The sequence below is a fragment of the Pseudopodoces humilis genome, chromosome 15 (genome assembly GCF_049639895.1).
Source record: "Pseudopodoces humilis isolate 2021_Gansu_Grassland_sample_001 chromosome 15, ASM4963989v1, whole genome shotgun sequence".
NCBI lineage: Eukaryota > Metazoa > Chordata > Aves > Passeriformes > Paridae > Pseudopodoces > Pseudopodoces humilis.
The window spans coordinates 5,119,992-5,139,652 of NC_142214.1; the positions used below are offsets into that span (position 1 = coordinate 5,119,992).

The following is a 19,661-nucleotide window of genomic DNA, read 5'->3' on the forward strand; positions in this document are numbered from 1 at the left end:
GTGAGAGCTGGAGTGCAAACCCAAACAGGTCCAGCTAATGAAGAAGAAATGGGAGTAAGAGGTCAAATCATGTGGGAATCACCCTTCAATTCTGATTTAAACTGTGGGTCTCTAAGGATGAGGTGGCTTTGAAGGGCTGGTGGTGTCAGCCAGGGAGTTTCAATGTTCAGGAGTTTTTTTAGGACTTCAAGTGGAAATAAAAGTCCACCTTCACCACAGTCCTGCTGTTTGTGCTGGAGAGGAGCTCTGTGAGGCTGCAAAGGTGGCTCAGAATTTCCCCTTGTCCTCCCTCCCTGGGCACCTTCTCTGTGGCATCACAGGGCTGGGTGGGATAAGGGTGTTCCCAGAAACCTGGTTAAAAGATCCAGGAAAAAAATAAACCTCATTTTGGGGGAGGTGGGGGAAATCAGAGTTCTATTTAATTTGTTTTGTCCAGATCTGGGGGATAATGTGCTCTCCAAGCAGGTGTAATACAGCTCAAGGCAATGGGGGAGCCACAGGGGGATGTGGAGAGGAGAAAAGGCAGCAGCCTCCCCAAATCTTCCCCCCCTGAAAAGAGAGGGACAAATGTCCTGTGAGCCCTGGACTTGGAAAGTATCAATGAAGGAGCTGTGTCTAAAGGAGGAATTGCAGGATGAACATTTGGGAGGGAGTGGCTGTGGCAGGACAGTGTTTTACAGGTATCTCCCCATCCTCAATCCTACCTGTGATCCCCCACTGCTCTGACAGTTTGGAATGGTGAGGTAATAGATGGGAAATTACGGGAATCAAACTGCCAAAAAGTCACTTTTGTGCCTAAACTATGACAAATTTCCCCAATATTCTCCTTTCCCTTGGTTTGGGATGGTTCCATCACCCATGTCATCTCTCACAAGTGGGAATGGGGCTGGGAAAAGCCAAATTATTCTCCTGAGGAACCCTGAGGGAAGAAGCTTTTCAAATGAAATCATTTGCAATGCAAAATCTGGAGGTGAGTGCTGGAATTTCAGTGGGATCCTTTGGGGCCCTGTCTGTGGCCTCCAGCTGTCCCTGTGCCAGGGGGAAAACAGCAACCCTAAGACAGAAAGAGAAAATTCTTCCTCCAGGTATTCCAGGATGTGATTGTTGGACTTCAGACTGAAAATTATCCTTTAATAAATCTGAACCTTTCTCCTGCCCAAACCTGAAAATTAAGCAGGGTCTCAAATCCCTTCCTGGGCCTGTCAGGTAGTTCCTGGCTTGGCTTAATCCTGGTTTTAAGAGGACTTTTTGCCCATGTGCTGGAAATTTGGGTTCTGATGCTTTGTGGTTGTGTGAGCAAATTTTAGCTCCACTGTCACCTCGAGCTCTGAGTGATGCTGATCATGTTAGAAATAACAAAATATTCCCTGGAGCTGCTTAATCAACACCTGGCCTTGCTGGATTGTGGCCTGGGTTTATACCAGGCCTTGTTTTGGGGGGTTTTCTTTAGTCCAGGTTTTCAGTGTGTAATGGGCAGAGCAGCCAGAATTTAGAATGTTAATAAAGCCATGATGCCACTATTCCAACAGGTTAATTCTTTTTCTTTGTGTGACCTATGTAAAATTTGTAGATTATTTCCCAAGACTCTCTATCTGTGCAGCAGGAGATCTGAGACACCTCTTCCACAGCACTTTCCTCAGCTCCCTAATGCAGCTCATATTGATTTAGGACATAAAATAACACCTCCCCTGGGGATCTGCTACTAATTCAGGGTCGTCCACGAGGTTCTCAGACTCCCTGAGTAAGATTTCAAACCTCCCTGGTGCAGAGAGGGCTTTTATTCCATGGCACTTCCAGGGATAACACACGAGGCCAGCTCTGGAAGCAGCACAGCCATTCCAGTGGTCAAAAGATATTTTTAAGGTTAATTTTATTCTGCTAGCAATGTGTCATGCTGTGCAGGAAAGATGGGAACTTGGGGAAATATAAATTAAAATAGGTTCAGTGCAACTGATTTGATTTTTTTTTTCTGTGTGTTGTGGTCTTAGACGTGATCTAGGGAACAAGTTCCGAGAAAGTATTCCATGAGTGCAGAGGTGATTTGGGTTAATGATGGAAGAAATGGGGGGATTTGTACAAACCAAGAAAAAGGAATGACCGGTTTCCATGCTGAGGGTTTCCAGGAAAATCTCTGTGTGTGCTGGATGTACTCAGGACTTGAGAGGGCTACAGAGAAAGTGAAATTTAAATATTATTCCAGCTAACATTGTGTATTTATGTAAGTCAGGGTAAATGAGCACACTCACACGTTCTGTTTTTCCGGAAAAAACTTTCCTTTTTCATTATCCACACACATCCACAGAGATACAGAAAAGAGCAAACAGTGCAAAACATGGGAGTTGGTCACTTCTATACAATATTTACATTGCTCAAATCCCTCAGGCAGGGAAAAGCCAGCCCAGGGTTTTCTTAGGAACTGGACAGTTTTCTTGGAAAACATATGCCAAGTGATCCCAAAAAGAAACCACCCCACTCCTTGCTTGTCCCAGTGGTTCAGGGGTGTGAATGTCCTGGTGTTTTGCATGGAAATTAAAGTTAAGAATTAAAGTCAGGAACAGCCAGCAGTGTTAAATGTTAGTTTTGAGTGAAGTGATGTTTTCCAGAGGAGAAAAAACAGGAATAGCTCCATGTTTTGCTGTGAAATGCACACATTTTGCAGGGCTCAAAATCACTGTCTTAAATCATGGAATGGTTTGGGTTGGAATTGGCCTTAAAGACCATGGGCAGGGACACCTCCCACTATCCCAGGTTGCTCCAACCCCTGTCCAGCCTGGCCTTAGACACTTCCAGGGATTTCACATTACCTTTAAACATACCCAGATCCTGACAGAATAAACAGGAAAGGGAGAATATTCCCGTGATTGGAATCTGTACCCAGAGAAAAGGAGCTTTGACCACTCTTGTGGAAAGCAAAGATGTTTTGGGTAGATCCTCCTCACTTGTTTAACCTCCCACAGACCTAATTTTCTCCAAGTGGCATCTCCATGGCACAGAATTTCAGGGAGATACGGGAGATGTGTACAAATATCACAACAGGATGAGAGGGAATGGCCTCAAGTTGTACCAGGGGAGGTTTAGATTGGATATCAGGAAAAATTCTTTCACAGAAAGGGTTGTCAAGCATTGAAACAGCAAAGTGGTGGAGTGCCCATCCCAGAAAATGTGTGGATGTAGTCCCTGGGGACATGGGTTTGTGGTGGGGCTGGGTTGATGGTTGGACTTGATGGTCTTGGAGGTCTTTCCAACCTAAATTCCATGATTCTAGGGGTGGTTTATGGTCCTTGCAGTGTCAGAGGGTGCACACAGCTCAGACCCAGAACTCTGGGGTCAGCCTGGGGTCAGCATTCAGAAATAGAAATTACAGCTTTCCTGGAATTACAGGAGAAACAATGCTTGGGCTGCTAATCCATGGAGAACAACTCTGCCTCTTTCTTCAGTTAATGCTGAGCACCAAAAACTGCTTAGGGGCTTGAGGGCTGCTTAGTTCCTGTCCCCAAATCCTGCCTTGAGAGCTCTCTGGACACAGCAAAGCTTTGGGGTTACCCCGAGCTCCCGAGGGCTCCCTGTGGCCAGCAGGTCACACCAAGGGACAATTTCACAGGACAATTTCCTGCCTGTGGACAGCAAACCTTCCCACTGGGAATGGCATGGGGGAGCTCTGAAGGGACACAGCTTTTGAGGTTATCAGAGGTGCTGGATCTCTCTGGAATGGGGAAATTCCTTCTGGGTTATCCGTGTATTTTTGCTGGGTCGGGAGCAGAGCCTCCCTCCCTCATCCATGCAGAACTTTGGGGAGAAAAGCCAAAAAAACTTCCCAGGGTTAGAGGGATTTCAAGGCTGGATCCATGCAGGGAGCAGGGATAGGAGGAGCAAAGCCTGCCTGGCTGATGTGTATGTGCAGCACAGGAACTTTCCATTCCTCTGGCCATTCCAAGAGCCAATCCATGACTTTTATACGTGATTTGTGCTGCCTCTTTGCCCTTGTAGTTCGTAGGTGTGACTCTGGGTAGTTTGTACCGATTGTGCAAAGCTGGTGGAGATTTTCACAAGATTTATCCAAGATTTACATAAGACTTGGCACCTTTCACCCATGGTGGCACCAAGAGGAGCTTCCCTGGGGCTGTGGGACAAAGTGCTGCTTCTCCCTGTTGTAGGCACCGAATTTCACCAGGTGTGGGCACCCCAGGCTGGGTTTGGGCTGGGCAGAGGGCTCAGGAGCCCTTTGGAGCTGCAGCTCTTCCAGCTGGGCAATGGTCTGCAAAGCTGGTGAATGAATGTGGGAGGACTGGGGAAAGGGAACAGGGTTGGGAGCAAGAAAATCCATTATTAATGTTTGTTTAGGATCTCTGGGTCCTGCCTCAGCTAAAGGCAGTGACTTTTAATTAATTTGATTTTGTTTTTAAACTTGGAGTTGTGGCATTGTCTTTGCTGACAGCAGCCTTCTGTCGGGGGGAGGAACACTCAGCTGCCCCTCAGCCAGAAAAACTGGGAATCCACTTTTCTGCCACCCTCTCCTCCCAGTTTGGCTTTGCTGACATCTGAAAAATGACTTTTCCTCTCTCTGAATGCATAATTGGTTATTTATCCAAAAACCATGGAGTGTGTACTCGGTGTACCTGACCTAGAAAAAAGCAGATTAGTCAAGACCTGTCCCAGCAGATGTGAGTGTCAGTCATCATGTGACCTCCATATAATTTATGAGGTCTTAAATTACAAAATAATGGATCTTTTCAGTTGGCATTTTGGCACAGGATGATAGGATTACATTTTATGTGAGAATATCCACCACAGCTCTTGCCCCATAAAAGTGCAAACAGAAATTTGTAAGCATTGGCACTGGTTTGGCTCCCAAAAAGACACCCATTATGCTGGAATTACAGGCAGGCCATGGATGTGGAGCCTGGAGCTTGTCCAGTTTCTCTCCTCTCTTTTACCATTTCCTTCAGAAGCCCAGACAGTGGTTTCTAGCCTGGGTTTTTCTTTCTTCCCTTGGATTTAACCAGAGGAAGGTCTGTGGAGCACATCCAGAGCAGAAGGTGTCTCAGAAATGTGGAAATGAGAGATTCTGCACCCACCAGCCATGAGGACAGCCCTGTCCCACAAAACTCCCAGACCCCACAAACTCTGGAATCTCTTCTTGCTTTGCAAGTGTAAACCAGCAGCTTTAAAATAAGATTTCCGAGCTGGCAGTTGGATGTTGTCGGCTGAGGACAAGCTGAGCGTAAATAGGTTTCTCATCTCTGTAAATCTGAATTAATCAGGGGTTTACCTCAGAGATGAGCACTTTCTTATGGTCCAAATGTTTTCCTTGCAAACAGGAAGATGTGCTTTTAGGCACAGAGTTGGGATTCTTGAGGCTGTCCTGTGCAGGGCCAGGAGTTGGACTTAGATGATCCTTGTGGGTGACTTCCAGCTCGGGATATTCTGTGGTTTTAAATGCACCCTCAGTTTTTTAGTGACTCTTTCTCAGTCTCGTTCCCTCTCTCTCCCACCCCTAGAAATGAAGTTTGTTAGTGAATTCTTCCTGCTCTTTTTTCCTTCCCTCTCTCATCCCTAAAAATGCAGCTTGTGTCTCGTTAAGTCCAGTTCCTGGCAGGGTTTTAGGATGGGGTTTTCTCACAGAGTTTGGGTTGTGTCAGAGCTGCTGATGGTTCCCCAACCCTCCTCTCTGCCCTGGGATGAAGGATTTGCTCCATGGGGAGAACTCTGCCTGTAGGGAAGCCTGGCAAATCCCTCACTTTGCCTTTTGATCTGAAGTTACGGGAACAGCTTCTCCGAAATACACACATTTCAGGGCAAGGGTCGAGATGGCTGATCAGCCAAAGGAAATATGGATTTGAAAATTCCCTGTGAAGAGTTTGGGTCCAACAGGAAAAGGGACAGAGCACTGCATGAAACCACCTCTGGTAAAATGGCAAATATTGCTCCTTCCTAAAGCCCAGCTCATCCCTGGGGCTGGAGGTAAAACTTTCCCAGCTGCTGACAAATTCCCCGTCAGCGCCTGTCCCTTGTCCTACAATGACCTCATTCCACCAACTTTTTCCAATGATCTCTCCCTGTTTTCACGTTTTTCTGCTCCAAAGCGCAGTTGTCTGAGAGTTTAATCTACAGAAAAGCCTCCCAGGCCAGTCCTGTGTGCAAATTTCCAGTAAAGATTGCTGTAACTCAGAGCTGAAATTGAATATTTTGGCTGCTCTCATGCTCTCTGTGTATAATGAGTTGATCATATGCTTTTCTCCAATAAGTGACATTTTAGGGCTGAAATAGAATCATTTTTGGGGTCTCTCAACCTTGGTTAGCCACTGACTTCTTTATTCAAAGTGAATGCAGTGCTAAATAAATATTCCCTTGGAAGCATTAACATTTAACAGCCGAATTCTTCTCACACTTAAACCTCTGTTGCTTTAAATGATCACATTTGAGGCGCTGCTCTCGTATCTCATGAGGCTTCATCAGAGAGACTTAAAATAGAGTTAAGTGGAAAACATCTGTTCAATTTATAATTTGTCTCTTTTTTTGGCAATATAGTCCTAGAAGTAGCTTTACCATGGTAATGTAGATTGCTGAGCTAACAAGTTGTAACTTTATATTTTTTCAAATTAAATTGTTCTCCTCATTTCTGTGTCTTACACTTGAGAATGAACCAGCCTGGGAAGGGCTGTAGAGCTTCAAACACAAGCCAAGAGCTGGAGAAAGGAACCAGGTGGTAAAATGCAACACATACAAATAATTAATTTTCCATATATTTCTGTAATCTATAAAAGGAAAGGTAATAAATTAATTGGAAAACAAGACAATATTGCTGGAACCAGCTAAACAAAGAGTGCAGCAAATTGTTTTTTGAGTTACTTTGAGGCGCTAAAAACCCATTAAGCAATCACAGACCATGCCTTGATTGGGTGCTCTGACACCACTTGTCCATATTTCAGTGGGATCAGCACTCCTGGGCCTTCAGCTTCTGTATGGGAGCTTTGCCCTTGGAAAAACTCTGGGGTTTCAGGCCCTTCTCCAGCTGACTTTACAGTCCAGCCCTTCCCAGAAATAGTCATAAAATCCCCTGGGATATAAAAGCCCAGGTGCAAAAGATCATTAATGAGGTCTTTACTCCTCCCCAGACGTGGCATAAAAAATAATCAAATAAATTAAATGACAGCTTAATCTGATAAAAATGAAACTTCATATTTCAAAACTGTAGTAATAATTCTCTTTTTTTTTTTCTTCTTATCTTTTCTGTCACCAAGCAACTCTTTTGCCTAATTGCTAAACAATTATTTACACTTCAAACCTCTCTGCAAACTCCAGTCTGTAGGATAACCAGGCTCTACACTCTGGCAGTGGAGTAAGGAAAAGCCACAAGCTTTTATTATGCCTTTGTAAGCAAACATACATATTGTGGGAAGTTACTGAGTTAACATATGAGGATGAGGATGCACCTCCAGAAGGCGGAAACATTGGCAGGAATCTCTAAGGAAATGAAATTTTCTATTTCCCAACTGGTCCCATGTCAACTGCTGAGGGGGAGAAATGCCAAATGTTGGCATCTCCTGGCTAAAGAAGCTGTTCTGTTCCCTCCTGAGTTGATGCATGTGTTGTAGCCTATCCATAATCTCCAAAGGGAGATCCATTGGGGTTTTCATCCTTCGTGTTCACCTGCGGAATGTGATGGGACCATCCCAGTGCGAGGATCTGTCGTCCCCCAGCAGCTTTTCTTCGTTAACCCCACGTGTGAACCCCCGTTTTCTGGAACTGCTCTTTGCCACGTGGTGCTAATCAGGAGTTAATGGGGGATAACTCCCTGTGTAAACATCTCCCTAGAAATGGGATTCAGATGTGGGATCTCCTCCGTTGGTGATGGCCTGGTCACTGATCTCATCCTGCGGCGCCGGCAGCGCCGTCTTTGTGAGCGGCATCTCTGTCTTGAAAAGAGAATCCATCTTGATCTGGGTTTTGATGTTGAAGGACTTCTGGAAGGACTCGGAGGTGAAGTAGTAGATGAAGGGGTCGAAGCAGCAGTTGAGGGTGGCGATGCACAACGTGATGGGATACATGGTCCTGGCAAACCTCTCCAGGGAGCAGTTGGCGATGGCCTGGGAGCGCACGAGCGCGTACAGGAACAGGATGGAGTTGTAGGGGACAAAGCACACGACGAAAATGGCCACGTGCACGATGATCATCTTCAGCACTTTCTCCTTGTTGGTCCCAATCTGGGACAGGGTGGCCGGCTTCCGTAAAGTCCGGAGGACCAGTGAGGAGCACGTGAGGTTGAGCAGCAGAGGGATGATGAATCCCACCACCTCAATAAATATGGTGATCTTGGACAGGTAGGTTTTCCAGATCCTTTTGGAGAACCCTTCGAAACATGTGGTGCTGGTGTTGGACACGTTGGTCGTGGAGAACAGCGAGGCCGAAATTCCGCCGCTGAGGACCAGGATCCAAACACCGGCGCAGACGATGGCGGAATTCCTCCTGGTGCGGATGGTGCGGGAGCGGAAGGGGTACACGATGGCCAGGAAGCGATCCACGCTGATGCAGGTGAGGAACAACATGCTCCCGTAAATGTTGGTGAGGAACGCCGTGCCCGAGATCTTGCACAGGGAGTCCCCGAAGGGCCAGTGCCTGTTGAAATTGTAAAAAATCTTGAAGGGCAAAGTGAAGACAAAAAGCAAGTCTGAAACCGCCAGGTTGGTCATGAAAATGGCTGTCTCGCTCCGCATCTTCATCCGGAAGAGGAAAACGAAGAGGGAGGCGCAGTTTGTGATCAAGCCGAGGATGAAGACCACGCTGTACACGGCCCCGTACAGGTTGTACTTGAAGGAATCATCTGTCAGGCAGGTATGGTTGTTGCTGTGGTTTCCCATGCCAAGTCTGGGATGGGCTTCCAAAGGCCTTCAAAGTCTACTTCAGTGACATCCATAAAATAAGGCAGGGAGCTCGTCCCTTCCCAAAGGAACACATTCCAGGGAGGTGTCTGGACTCCTTCCTACCGCATCTCCCTCATGGATCTTTTCATCCTAAAGGAGAGAGAGACAGAGAGAAATGCCATCAGTCTTGAACCAGTGCCCCAAAGCGGCTGTGCAAGAGAAATTCCCAAATTAATGGATGTGCAAACAAGAGCAGGAATTAGTTTTCAAGCGAGACTTTAAAAATTCCACTGTTATTGGGGTTTATCACAGTTGAAGGTGAAATTTAATGAATTTGGCCTTTCCTTTCCTTCCATCACTCCCTCATCCTCGTGTTTGAAGGAGAGTGATGGTTCTGAGCAACCCAGTCTGTGGAAGATGTCCCTGTTCCACGGCAGAGGTTGGAACAAGAGGGGTTTTAAGTTCCCTTCCAACCCAAACCATTCTATGATAATTCCAACTTCCCCCTTGGAAAGGTTTTTCTTTAAAATTTGGGATGGAATTGGCTCGGTACATTTGGAAAGAAATGTAACAGAAAAAAATCTGAAATTTTCCCCTAAACCTGTAATAGAAGAATAGCTGAAAATTATAGTGTTTGCTTAAAACTGTGCACAAAGGCAAGTTCTATGGATTTTCAACCTTTTTTGATGCAAAAAAACAACAACGAAAACAAAATCTATGATAATGAGGAGCTGCTTTGCCTTTTTTTCTAATTGAAAATAGGAGCATTCTTACACATGTTTTCCAAAGTGGAAAACTGTTGTACCTCATAAATATTTATCAAAAACACTTCCCAAAACCATGTTTGCTTTTTTGTCCCTGCTTAAAAATGTCTGCAAATATGGTATTACTTCCAAAAGGAATTTTTTTTGCAAGTGTAAGACTTTCCTGAGAAAGATTCCTCCAAGCTGGACCAACAGCTGCTTTTCATTCCTACTCTTTGTTGGGGTTTGGAATGTGAAATTTGGGAAATCTCATGGACTACACTCTTGTAGGACTTTGTCCCAACTCAACAAGCTTTGGAGACATGTGGAGTTGAAGTGAGCATGTTTTTACTTGGACATAGGTGCTTCCTCAACTCCCCAGATCATCCCTCCTGGCTATTTTAAATATTTTTAATGCCTGTGAGAATAATCCCTTGGAAAGTCTCGTTGGAGCAAGGAGGGTTTGTGAGTTGGATCATGAGCTCAGCACTTCTCAGAAATGTGGAGCAAAGTTGGGTCATGAAGGGAAAGACCTTTTCCTTACAAATTCCAGCCAACCAAATATGAACTAGTTTGGAATCTTCTTGTCATCTAAGAAATTTAGGAGTTACAACTGGGAGTAATTTGGAGGCGAAACCCTTGTGAAGAGTGGGATCCTTTCCAGAGTGATCCCCTGACAGAGGAGTTTCAGCTCCAAACCTGTCACTGAGTGGTGTTAAAGGTTGCGATGGCAACATATAAACAAATAAAATGGAAAACAAAGCATGGGTTCGAGACAATTTGGGATGCAAATGATCAAAATCAGATGTTTTCTGTATGTTTTCCTCCTGGGAGTTCTCGCATGCAAACTGTCAGCATTGCTGGTAAAACGGCAAGGGTTGGGAAAGCTGGAATAGCCACGGCTTTGCCCAGGTAAAAAGGGAAAATTTTTCACCTGGGAATGCCTGGGGAACCACAGGCTTCCCAAAAACTGCTGCTGTGACCCTGGGAGCAGGCAGCACCTCAACTTTGCACCTGGCAAAGTAGCAGGAAAGGAGGATGCCCAAATGTCCCTTCCCAGATGATGTCATCCTTTGGACATCCAAAAAGATGAATTGGATCTTGGAGGTCTCTCCTGTGGAGGTTTTTCCCACTAAAATCATGGTTAAATGAGCTTTATTGGAAAACAAGCTAAAAAAAACTAAATCAAATATTTAAATTTATGAGAAGGACAGGGATAAAATCTCAAATGTGGGATTGGAACTCTCTTTGGATCTGTGGTGGAAGGAAAAAAAGGAAAGGTCTTGCCTGGATTGAACTGGAATGGTCACATGAGCTCCAACAGGAATAGCTCAGCCTTGGCTTAACTCTCAGCCTAAAGCATTAAATCCTTGGCTTGGAGCTCTGTCCCAGTGCAGACACTCCCTGTTATCCCCATCAGGAGTTTGTGTTGATGCTGGAATGTGATTCCCTGGGTGTGTGAACCCCAGGTGTGCCACACTCTCCTGCTCCAGGTTGCACTCTGGGTCCTGCTGGGGAGGTCTCAGAGGGATTGGGTGTCCTCTGAAACCTCACCCAGCCTGGGAGCCCAGTGGGAACCTCACTTTCCAACCTGGCCTGGATTTTGGCAGCTCCTCAAGACTCAGGTTTGAAAGGTGCCTTTGGAACTCTCACCTTTGCTCCTGAGCAAGCGCTCATTGCCAGCAGCCTGACCCAGATACTCCTCACATCATAAAAAAGATGCTCCATCACCTGACTCTTTTCTCCCTGCTCTGCTCCAGACAGCCCAAGGTCAAATCCTGTTTTATCCAGCGTCTAATCTCTGGGAATTGCCTGCCAGCAATTGTCTAGTTAACTTATGGGCTTTAAAATACAGCCTGGCTTGTTTACCTATGGAACCCTGAGGTGTTTAAACAAGCTGACAAGTGGCTTTGAAACCCAGCCATGTGCTTTAAATTCTGTAGGATGAGTCCACAGATTGAGTTTTCCAAGTGTAAAAATTCCCTTTCCTTCTTTTCCACTATGGATGAAAGCAGTGGGATGCTCTTCATGGACACCAGAGTCACTGCTGCTCTCACCTTGCTGGGAAAAAGGTAAAACAATATATTTTTAAAAGGTAAGTAAATAGAGGATGAGAAAGTAGTTTTCTCTATATTTCAGGCAGGGCAAAGCTTTAAATCCTGTATTTAAATGGGGGGTCAGTCCAAGAGGGGAGGAATGTAATGGAATAAACCTGTTTAGTGTGAGAAAATTCAGAATATTCTCTCTCCTAGCAGGGATGCTACCAGCAAATCTCCAGCAGCTATCCCTCACAAAACCCCATTTCAATAATTCAGAGTGAGATTCAGCAGAGCTGCTCCAGGCTTTGCTCTTTATAGTAGAAAAAATCCCATCCTCCATGGACTGAAAAGAGAGGAAAACTTGGTGTTACTTCCTATGGTGCCTGAGTATCCTGTTTACAATTCCTGTATTTCCTCCTCCCAGCACCCCAAGACACCTCCAAACTGCCAGACTGCAGCTCCATCCAGAGCAACTGTTTGTTAGACCAGGAATTACTGCAGGGAAAAAAACAAACTTAAAACCAGCCCCTGTCATTCCATTATCCCATTCTTCCTGCCCCACACCGATCTCCACATGTGCAGCAAACTGAGGTCAGAAAAACCAACGTGAAGTTTGGGGCTGGCATTTTTGGCATCATCACATTTTCTTTTAGTCGTGTGAGATGTCAGGTGAGTGGAACTTTATCTGTCTGGATGTGAAGGACAACCCTGTGTGTTCATCTGAACAACTGAACTCTGGGTTTGGGAGGTCTGGCACAGCCCTGGTGGGAAAACCTCCCAAAGCTGAAGGATCTTCGCTGGATTATCATGGTGTGTACTCAGGTTGTCTCTTAAATCTTGAGAAACAAAGGTTTATAGGTAGAGAAGCCAAAACCTGTGGGACACTGGGCTTTGGGGAGGTTTCTCTGGGTTGTGGCACCAGGCCTTGTGTTTTGATGGGGTCTCAGCCCTCAACCTTGGAAATAAATAGGGATTTTCCTAGGGCACAGCAAGAGCTTTCTGCTTTCTCCTGACAAAAATTCTATTCACTCCAGGGTTTGCAGCTCCCTGCTCCTCACCCCATTGCTACAACACCTGTGGGATGTGTAACTTACTCCACCATGGAGCCCAGGGTTACAGCTTTATAACTAACTCACCTCTGCAACTTCTTGGGGTTTATTTCCTTCCTTTGTTCCCCTTTAATTCGGCAGAAGGCTCAAATAAGGGGTTTGTGTGGGGAGATGTTTGGGGTTTTGGCAGATTTTCGCAGAGATGATAATTCTGTGTAAATCTGTAGGACTTGGGTTCTTCCAGACTGGTGACTATAGATAAAATAAGATTAAACTGCAATTGTTTGAATAGATAAAATCCAAACCATTATATATTAAAAAAAAAAACCTCCACTTTTTCTACCTGAAAAACTAAATATCTCCATTCCTGCAATGGAATTTCCTCTTACTTCTACTTTCTTTTTTCTGTAAAAGTTGGTTTTGGTCACAGGCAACTCTGAGAGTGTGAACTGGCAACAGCTTTAAGGACAAACCTCCAGTTTGGGGCAATCTGGTGTTTGATTTTTCCCTGTTGGAGGCTGCCAGGGCAGGAGCTGATGCTGCCTCTGTTTTCCCAGTGCCAGCAGGGCGGGTTTATGGAAAGCTGGAGCAGCTGGAGTAGGTGATGCTGGATCTGCCTTCTCCAGAGAAAGGTGTAGGGATGGGAAATGGCTTGGGATAGCAGTTTTGGGGTTGGCTCAGCTGGCTGAGTGTCTGTGAGTGCTCCATCCTCCCCGGAGCTCCTCGCACATTCCCAGTAACCTTGTTTTCCTCGCCGGTGCTGTAGGAGCAAGGAAAGGCTGGGATTAGAGGGTGGGAAGCGGAGCAGCTGCCTGTAAACAAAGCTCCATTGACGATCCGAAGCGCTGGGAAGGAGAAACGCTTTAATCTCTTTCATTTCCTAATCCTAAATGATGTATTGGAGAACAGTAGGAAAGGAGCAGACAGAAGTGGGACTTTGAAGTCCGTGGAGGTTTGTGGAGCTTCAAAGGGCCATTCTTTCCCAGTTTATCGGAGTGAATGCCCGGCCGGTATGCCGGGGAAAGGGGACGTTTGCGGGTGATTAGCCCAAAAAACAGGGCAGGAAGGCTCTTATTCATGGCTTTGACACTTATTGTGCTCAGTGTCACCGGACCTGCCACTCCCCGGTCCTTGCTGCGGGTGCGACATCGCCTCTGTACCTGCGGGAAGGTGGGCCCGGGAGTTCATCCCTTCACTCGGGTTTGGCAGCCGCTTTCAAATCCTCTGTGAGAGAGAAAAACCCCAAAGATGGGGCAGCTTGAGGAGGCATCGCCTCTCCCCGGCCAGGAGCAGGGATGCTCTGGGTGAGGTGGGAGCTCCTGTCCCCTGCCCTGAGCTGCCTTTGGCTCTTGGGGACCCCTCCAAGTTCAGCAGCTCCTTTCTGTCGTGCACGAAGGACCCCAAATGAATTCTTCTCCAGGATGGAGCAGGGAAGGAAACCTGAGCCGCTCAGCCCGAATCCTAAAGACGCTCTCCTTTTTTCCCCCCTTTTTTTTTTCTGTGTTTTTAATTGCTCAGCACCGCCGTTGTCTCCTCACTGTCCTCGGAGACTTACAAAGCATTTCCTGCTCGTGGTGCCTTCTCTGGGCTGTATCTGTTTTGGATTGAGCTAATTAAAATGTTTCCTTCAGAAGAGAATCGCGAACTGCCTTACCCCATATTCAGCCACTGATCCTCAGGGCATGACTCTCCTTTTGTTTGCACTGAGAATGTCTCTCTCCATTTACATCACCCTTTAACCCTTGGCGTGCTCTGCTTTTCCCCATCCCCAGTAGCCTCCAGAGGGGCTGGGCAGCAGCCAGGAAACCATGGAATTCACCCCAAACTTCTGGGCGAAGTTTGCATTATTTAACACTTGTAAGAGCGGCTTTTTGCTCGGCTTTGGGCGCGGGAATGCTGCTTGTTTGGAGCCCCAGGTCTCGCACCGAGGGGGAATTGCTGGGTAATGGCAGTGCTGGATTCAATAGAGAAGATTTAGATGCAAAGAAAAGCTGATGAAGTGCTGAAAAGCAAAGTTGATTTCACCCAGGAATAATGTTTGTGGTAGAGTTTGCTGCGTCCTTGATGTAGCTCTGGTTCATTACAAAGTGTGGCTAAGAAAAAAAACAACATAAAAAAATAAGAGACTCCTGTTTCCCTGAGCCACTGGGGACTCCAACAACAGGCCTGGGTTTATTTGCTCACAGCTCCAAAAGGTTCCCAGTCAGCAGCCTGCCCAACAAGCTGCCTTTCTTCGCTTTCCCTGACACAATTTCCAGTGGTTCCTTGGCCATTCCATGGCTTTTTGGCTCCTTGTTGCCTTTCCTCAGCTCCTCTGAGCCACGTGGAGCCCTCCTGTCACCCCATCCTCACCCTGCTGGGTTGGATCCTCTGAATTCCCTTTGGTGAAATGGGGGAACTGAACTTTTTCCTCTGATTATCCAGAAATTACAGTGTTTTTTCCCTTCCCTTGCACCAGCACAGCAGCACAAACACCAATTTCACCTGGGCAATGTGGCCTGGCTGCAGGGGCTGTCTGGATTCCTTCGGGTCCTTGAGGGATCTGTGCCTTCCATTTATTTACTGCAGGAGCTTGATCTAATATTATTCTCTTAAATGGCTTTATCCTGAGGGGAAAAGGGGAAATTCTGAGGACTGTAGAATCCCAGGATGGTTTGGGTTGGAAGGGAACTTAAAGCTCATCCTGTTCAATCACTGCCATGGGCAGAGACACCTTCCACCCCTAAGCTTTGTTCAACCTGGCTTTTCCTGTAAAGTTAAAATAACTGTCAAGTTAAAATAACTAAGAAATTACTCCACAATGCAGAAATATCCAATCTCAGCCAGCCAGCAATGCTTCTGCAGTGAAGCTTCTCAGAAATCGGATTTCTAATGATGAAGATGATGAGATGAGGACAAGGCAATGACATTTTGGCATCATGCAAGGGCTGGATGCTGCTTTTCCTGCTAAATATGGTTATATCCATCTGTAAAACACATGCTGGGGAAGAAGAAGGTGAGTTGTCTGCAGGTTCAAGAAAGGAAAATGGGAATTCTATCAGAGGAAAAGAAGAGGTCTGTTGTGGCTGTGTGTTTAGAGCATCACAGGGTCTCACAGCCTGATGAGCTCATGTTTTGAGCAGAGAAAGGATCTGCTCTGCTGCCAGAACGCACCTTTGTCTCAGGGACTGATGAATGTCCCTTCATTTCACTTGTCAGGATAAAGACATCTTCCTTTTTCTACCAACCAAACCCATTACAAATAATCCAGCAAATTTTCCTGCAGCCAGGGTCAGCTCAGGCTGGTCTGGCTCCGGAGCAGGGTGGATCTTTACCCCTTTTATGGGGCTGAAGTGGGAGCTGGTGCAGGAGGAAGCCTTGCAGAGCCACTGTCTGCTCTGGGAATAAAGAGCTCCTCTTTTCAGGGAGAGAATTTCCCTTCTGTGGAAAGCGGTGGCTCCCCTTCCCCGGGACTAAATCGGATCCTTATTTAGGGAGGAGGAGCAACGTGTGGAGGAGCAGAGTGAGGCTCTGCACGCACGCCTGACCTGGAAAGACCCGCTGAAGGTGGCTGGGTGCTCCAGGAGCCATCCCCACCCAGCCCAGCCCATGGGGACGGCTCCCTGCCGGCTCCTTTGGGGTCCTGGAGCACTGGGAACTCCGTTTGAGCCACACAGCCCTGACCAGTAACGCTCAGAGATTGGGAAATAGAGCCCCAAATCCCAAATACGCTCCAAGCAGGGCGAGGGGCAGCTGGCACGGATGGATCATGGACATGGCATCCCCTCAGATGGCTCCAAGTGCCACAGTGACAGGATCCCAAATGGCTTTGCCATGTCCCCTCCAGCGGTGCACCCTCTCCCCAGGACTGGATAAAACTGCTTTAATTCCCACTCTTGTGCTCCAGCCAAGGGCCACTGCTGGAGGACTGATCCATCTTCCAGCTGGGAGAGCATCCTCTCCCTGCCCAGGGGACCTTTCCATCCCTGCTCCTCAGCATCCCCAGGTGCAGCTTTGCAGTTCTGTGCCTCATTGCAATGCCCTAAACGAAGGTGAGTGGGGAACTGGGATTCACATTTTGTTGTGTTTGTCCGTGTGGAGCTGAGCTCCTGAGCCCGGAGTTTGGAAGACATCAATTTTCATCAGTTGAGGAGGATTCTCATTTTTAGCCTGAAAGGATTCCAGTGAAATGTTTGTTCAGCCTCCTCTCCCATCTCCTTCCTCCCTCCTATATGTTTCAGGACTTTATTTTAAAATGCAGAGGCTTTGAACTCCCCAAAGAACCAAGGTTTCCTGCCTGTTTTGTTTTTAGGGAATGCTCCTAAGGGCAAGAAGATGGAAAAGTACTACAAGGGGGAATGTCCTTATCACCGAGCTGTGAACTTTGCACTTCCCATCCTCTGGATTTGACTGTTCTGTCCCTATAGGGCAGCAATACAAAAACCACACACAATTGTCTCCTCTCAAACAATGATTTGGGAATGTCATTAAAACCTCCAAACTTTTCCTGCAAATTTTTCTGCCATGTGCTTTTATTGTGTAAAATCCTCTCTCTTCCAAACAGACAAATCTTTAAATTATGTTGTTCATGGTTCATTTTACTTCAGACACCCGTTTTTTTCATAGCTCTTTGAATTTTTCTCATTGAATTTTGCAGTTTGAAAGGAGTAGATTTTAGCCATGAATGGAAGCCGAAGTGATAAATCAAAATTTTAAGGTTTTCAGTATAATATTTATAACTTAATTCCTAATATTTTTGGTATGGTTTGTGAGAACCAGCCCTCCATTAAACTAAAGTGAATGCCACATTTCTATCCAACCCATTTTAAGCCTAAAGTGTCCTTGTGACACTGACTTCAAGTACAAAAGAAAGCTGTAACCAAGGGATCTTTTTCACAAACACACAACAAACAACAGGACGGAAAACTCCTAAACTTGTCACCTGCAGTGCCACGGCGAGGATCTCGATGGGAACGGAGAATTAGGGTGGGATTAGAACCATTTCTATGCAATCTGGAGGAGTAGCTCATACGGGAATTACTTTCCCAAAACTTGGAGCTCATCTTTCTCCCTTTAAGCAGCCCCAGCCACGGCAGGGCTGGGGCAGGAGGAAGGGGAGTTGCCAGAGCAGGGAAAACACCGCTGATCTCCAGCGAGACCCGGCTGGATTCATCCCCCACATCCATCCGAGCCTTCCAGAGCCCCCACCCGGAGCTGCCACGGAATCCGGCCGCTTTTCCTGCCTCGGGAAGCGGGGGGGACTTACCGGGACCTCCACCATTCCCACGGCTCGGTGCTTCCACGGGATCCCTCCCTGACAGCCCGCAGCGATCCTTTGTGTCCCTGGGACACGAGCCGCCTTATTCCCACGCGGAAAATCCCACTTTGTCCAAGTTCAGCCGCTCATCCTCAAACTCCGCGCTGGGTGGCAGCTGCCCGGCCTTTGTTCCGAGCGGGATCGGGGCTGCCGAGCGCTGCTGCCGTCGTGTCTTGGGAAAACGGGACGCAAGAATGGGCCCAATGTCTGGGCAGGGGCTGTGGGCAGGGGGAACTCCTGGGGGTCTCCATAGGAAACGCTTTCCATTGGGCAGGGATGTGTTATTAGCGCCGGAGCCCGCCCCGCCCCGGGTCTCCGCTGGGTCCCTCTCGCGGGGCTCTATCCATGGATTCCCTTCCAGAGCCTCTCCCAGTTCGGAATTAGCAGCTTAAGGACAGCCCGACAATGAGCAGCGCGGATTTCCTGAGCAATTAGCCGGGGGACCCAGCCTGGGAGAGCGTGCCCGATGGGAACGAGCAGGGAAAAGCTCCTCAAAACTCGGATTTTCCTTCCCGCGGCAGTGATTGTTTCGCCTTCCAATTAAAAAAAAAAAAAAAAAAAAAAAAAAAAGTGAGGAGCAGAGAGGGGAGCTGAGAATCGGGAAAGCGCCGGGAAAGATTAGGAAGCTGCAAAGTTGGCGGCGAAAATAAAATATCAAATATCTCCCTAGGCAGATTTAGAAAGGCGCTGTTTGTTAGGCTGGGGGTTGTTTTGTTTTAAATCTTCTCAGAGGAGCTGACTGGAACAGTCTGAGCTCTTGCCCTGAAAGCTCTGGATTCCTGCTGGAAAACCGCTCAGCTTTCCTTTTCCAGGGCCATAATTACAAATACTCGGCGAGAAGCGTGGCTGTGTCTGCCGGGGAGCTGCCCCCGAAGAGCAGCGCTGCGAATCTGCCCTCTGCCTAAAAACTGCTTCTCTTCCCCTCTTACCTTCGATATCAGCCCTTCAGGTGGGGACGAGGCTCTTCTGGCAGCAGCAGCAAGGCGGCGGATGGTTCATTTTATTCCCTGTTCAGCCCTCTCTGCTTCCATAGGGCTGAAATGCCGGGGCTGCTGCTCAAGCCCAGCCTCCCCCCTAACGCGTCTCGCTTGCATTGTGTTTGTCTCTCCTCTTCCTCCGCTCTCCTTGGCTCTTCCCACAGGCAGGCAAGGCCAGTAAACAACTCATTGTGAAGCTGGGATGGATGTAATTCCTTGGGCCGGTGGCCACCGCGGCTGAGTCGCCTCTGCAGCGCAGCCGGCTGCTGCCACGGGCTTTTATCCCCTCCATGCAAATAACTTCCTGAATATCTCATGTAACAGCCCAGCAGCTCCGGGCTGCTCAGGCTCAGCCTCTGCGAGCTCTCGCTTCAACGAAACACAAAAACAGGAGCGAGGATTCGGAGCGAGAGCGGTGGCGGGGCAGATGTTTCCTGCTCCCGATGGGCAAAGGTCCATTTTTATTTGTTTGGTAAAAATAGAGGCAGAAAAACGTGGGGCCAAAGGCATCGCTGTCACTGAGCGTGGGGCTGGCAGGAGGCTCAGGATGGAAAAGCCGCCAGTATCACCAGTAAACTCATACAGAAACCCAGTTTCGTGGCTCGTGGGCATTTTCAGGCGGCTGCATGGAAATGCTGATCCCTGGCGAGATGCGGCTGCTTTTCACACCCATTCTCATGCGAGGGTGAGAGCTCT

At 47.3% G+C, this 19,661-nt stretch overlaps 1 protein-coding gene across 5 annotated transcripts; it reads right to left on the reverse strand.

Annotated features, from left to right (window-relative positions):
- Positions 1–6,231: 6,231 nt before the first annotated feature.
- LPAR4 (lysophosphatidic acid receptor 4) lies at positions 6,232–19,254 on the reverse strand. Of its 5 annotated transcripts, XM_088062605.1 has the most exons (4): positions 18,918–19,230; positions 17,938–18,521; positions 12,780–12,944; positions 6,232–9,011 (listed from the first exon to the last, which is right to left on the reverse strand). In XM_088062605.1, exon 4 carries the CDS (start codon positions 8,856–8,858, stop codon positions 7,812–7,814), a length of 1,047 nt encoding a protein of 348 aa, XP_087918731.1. In that variant the 5' UTR covers positions 8,859–9,011; positions 12,780–12,944; positions 17,938–18,521; positions 18,918–19,230; the 3' UTR covers positions 6,232–7,811. The 5 variants fall into 5 exon arrangements, 4 of the variants coding, with proteins under 4 accessions (XP_087918731.1, XP_087918732.1, XP_014110805.1 ...); XM_088062606.1 differs by lacking the exon at positions 12,780–12,944 and having other exon boundaries at positions 17,938–18,160; XM_014255330.2 differs by lacking the exon at positions 12,780–12,944.
- Positions 19,255–19,661: the final 407 nt, after the last annotated feature.

Bases quoted from the DNA above. Each gene is read 5' to 3' on its own strand.
- LPAR4 (XM_005526135.3), bottom strand. From the start codon at position 8,858: ATGGGAAACCACAGCAACAACCATACCTGCCTGACAGATGATTCCTTC.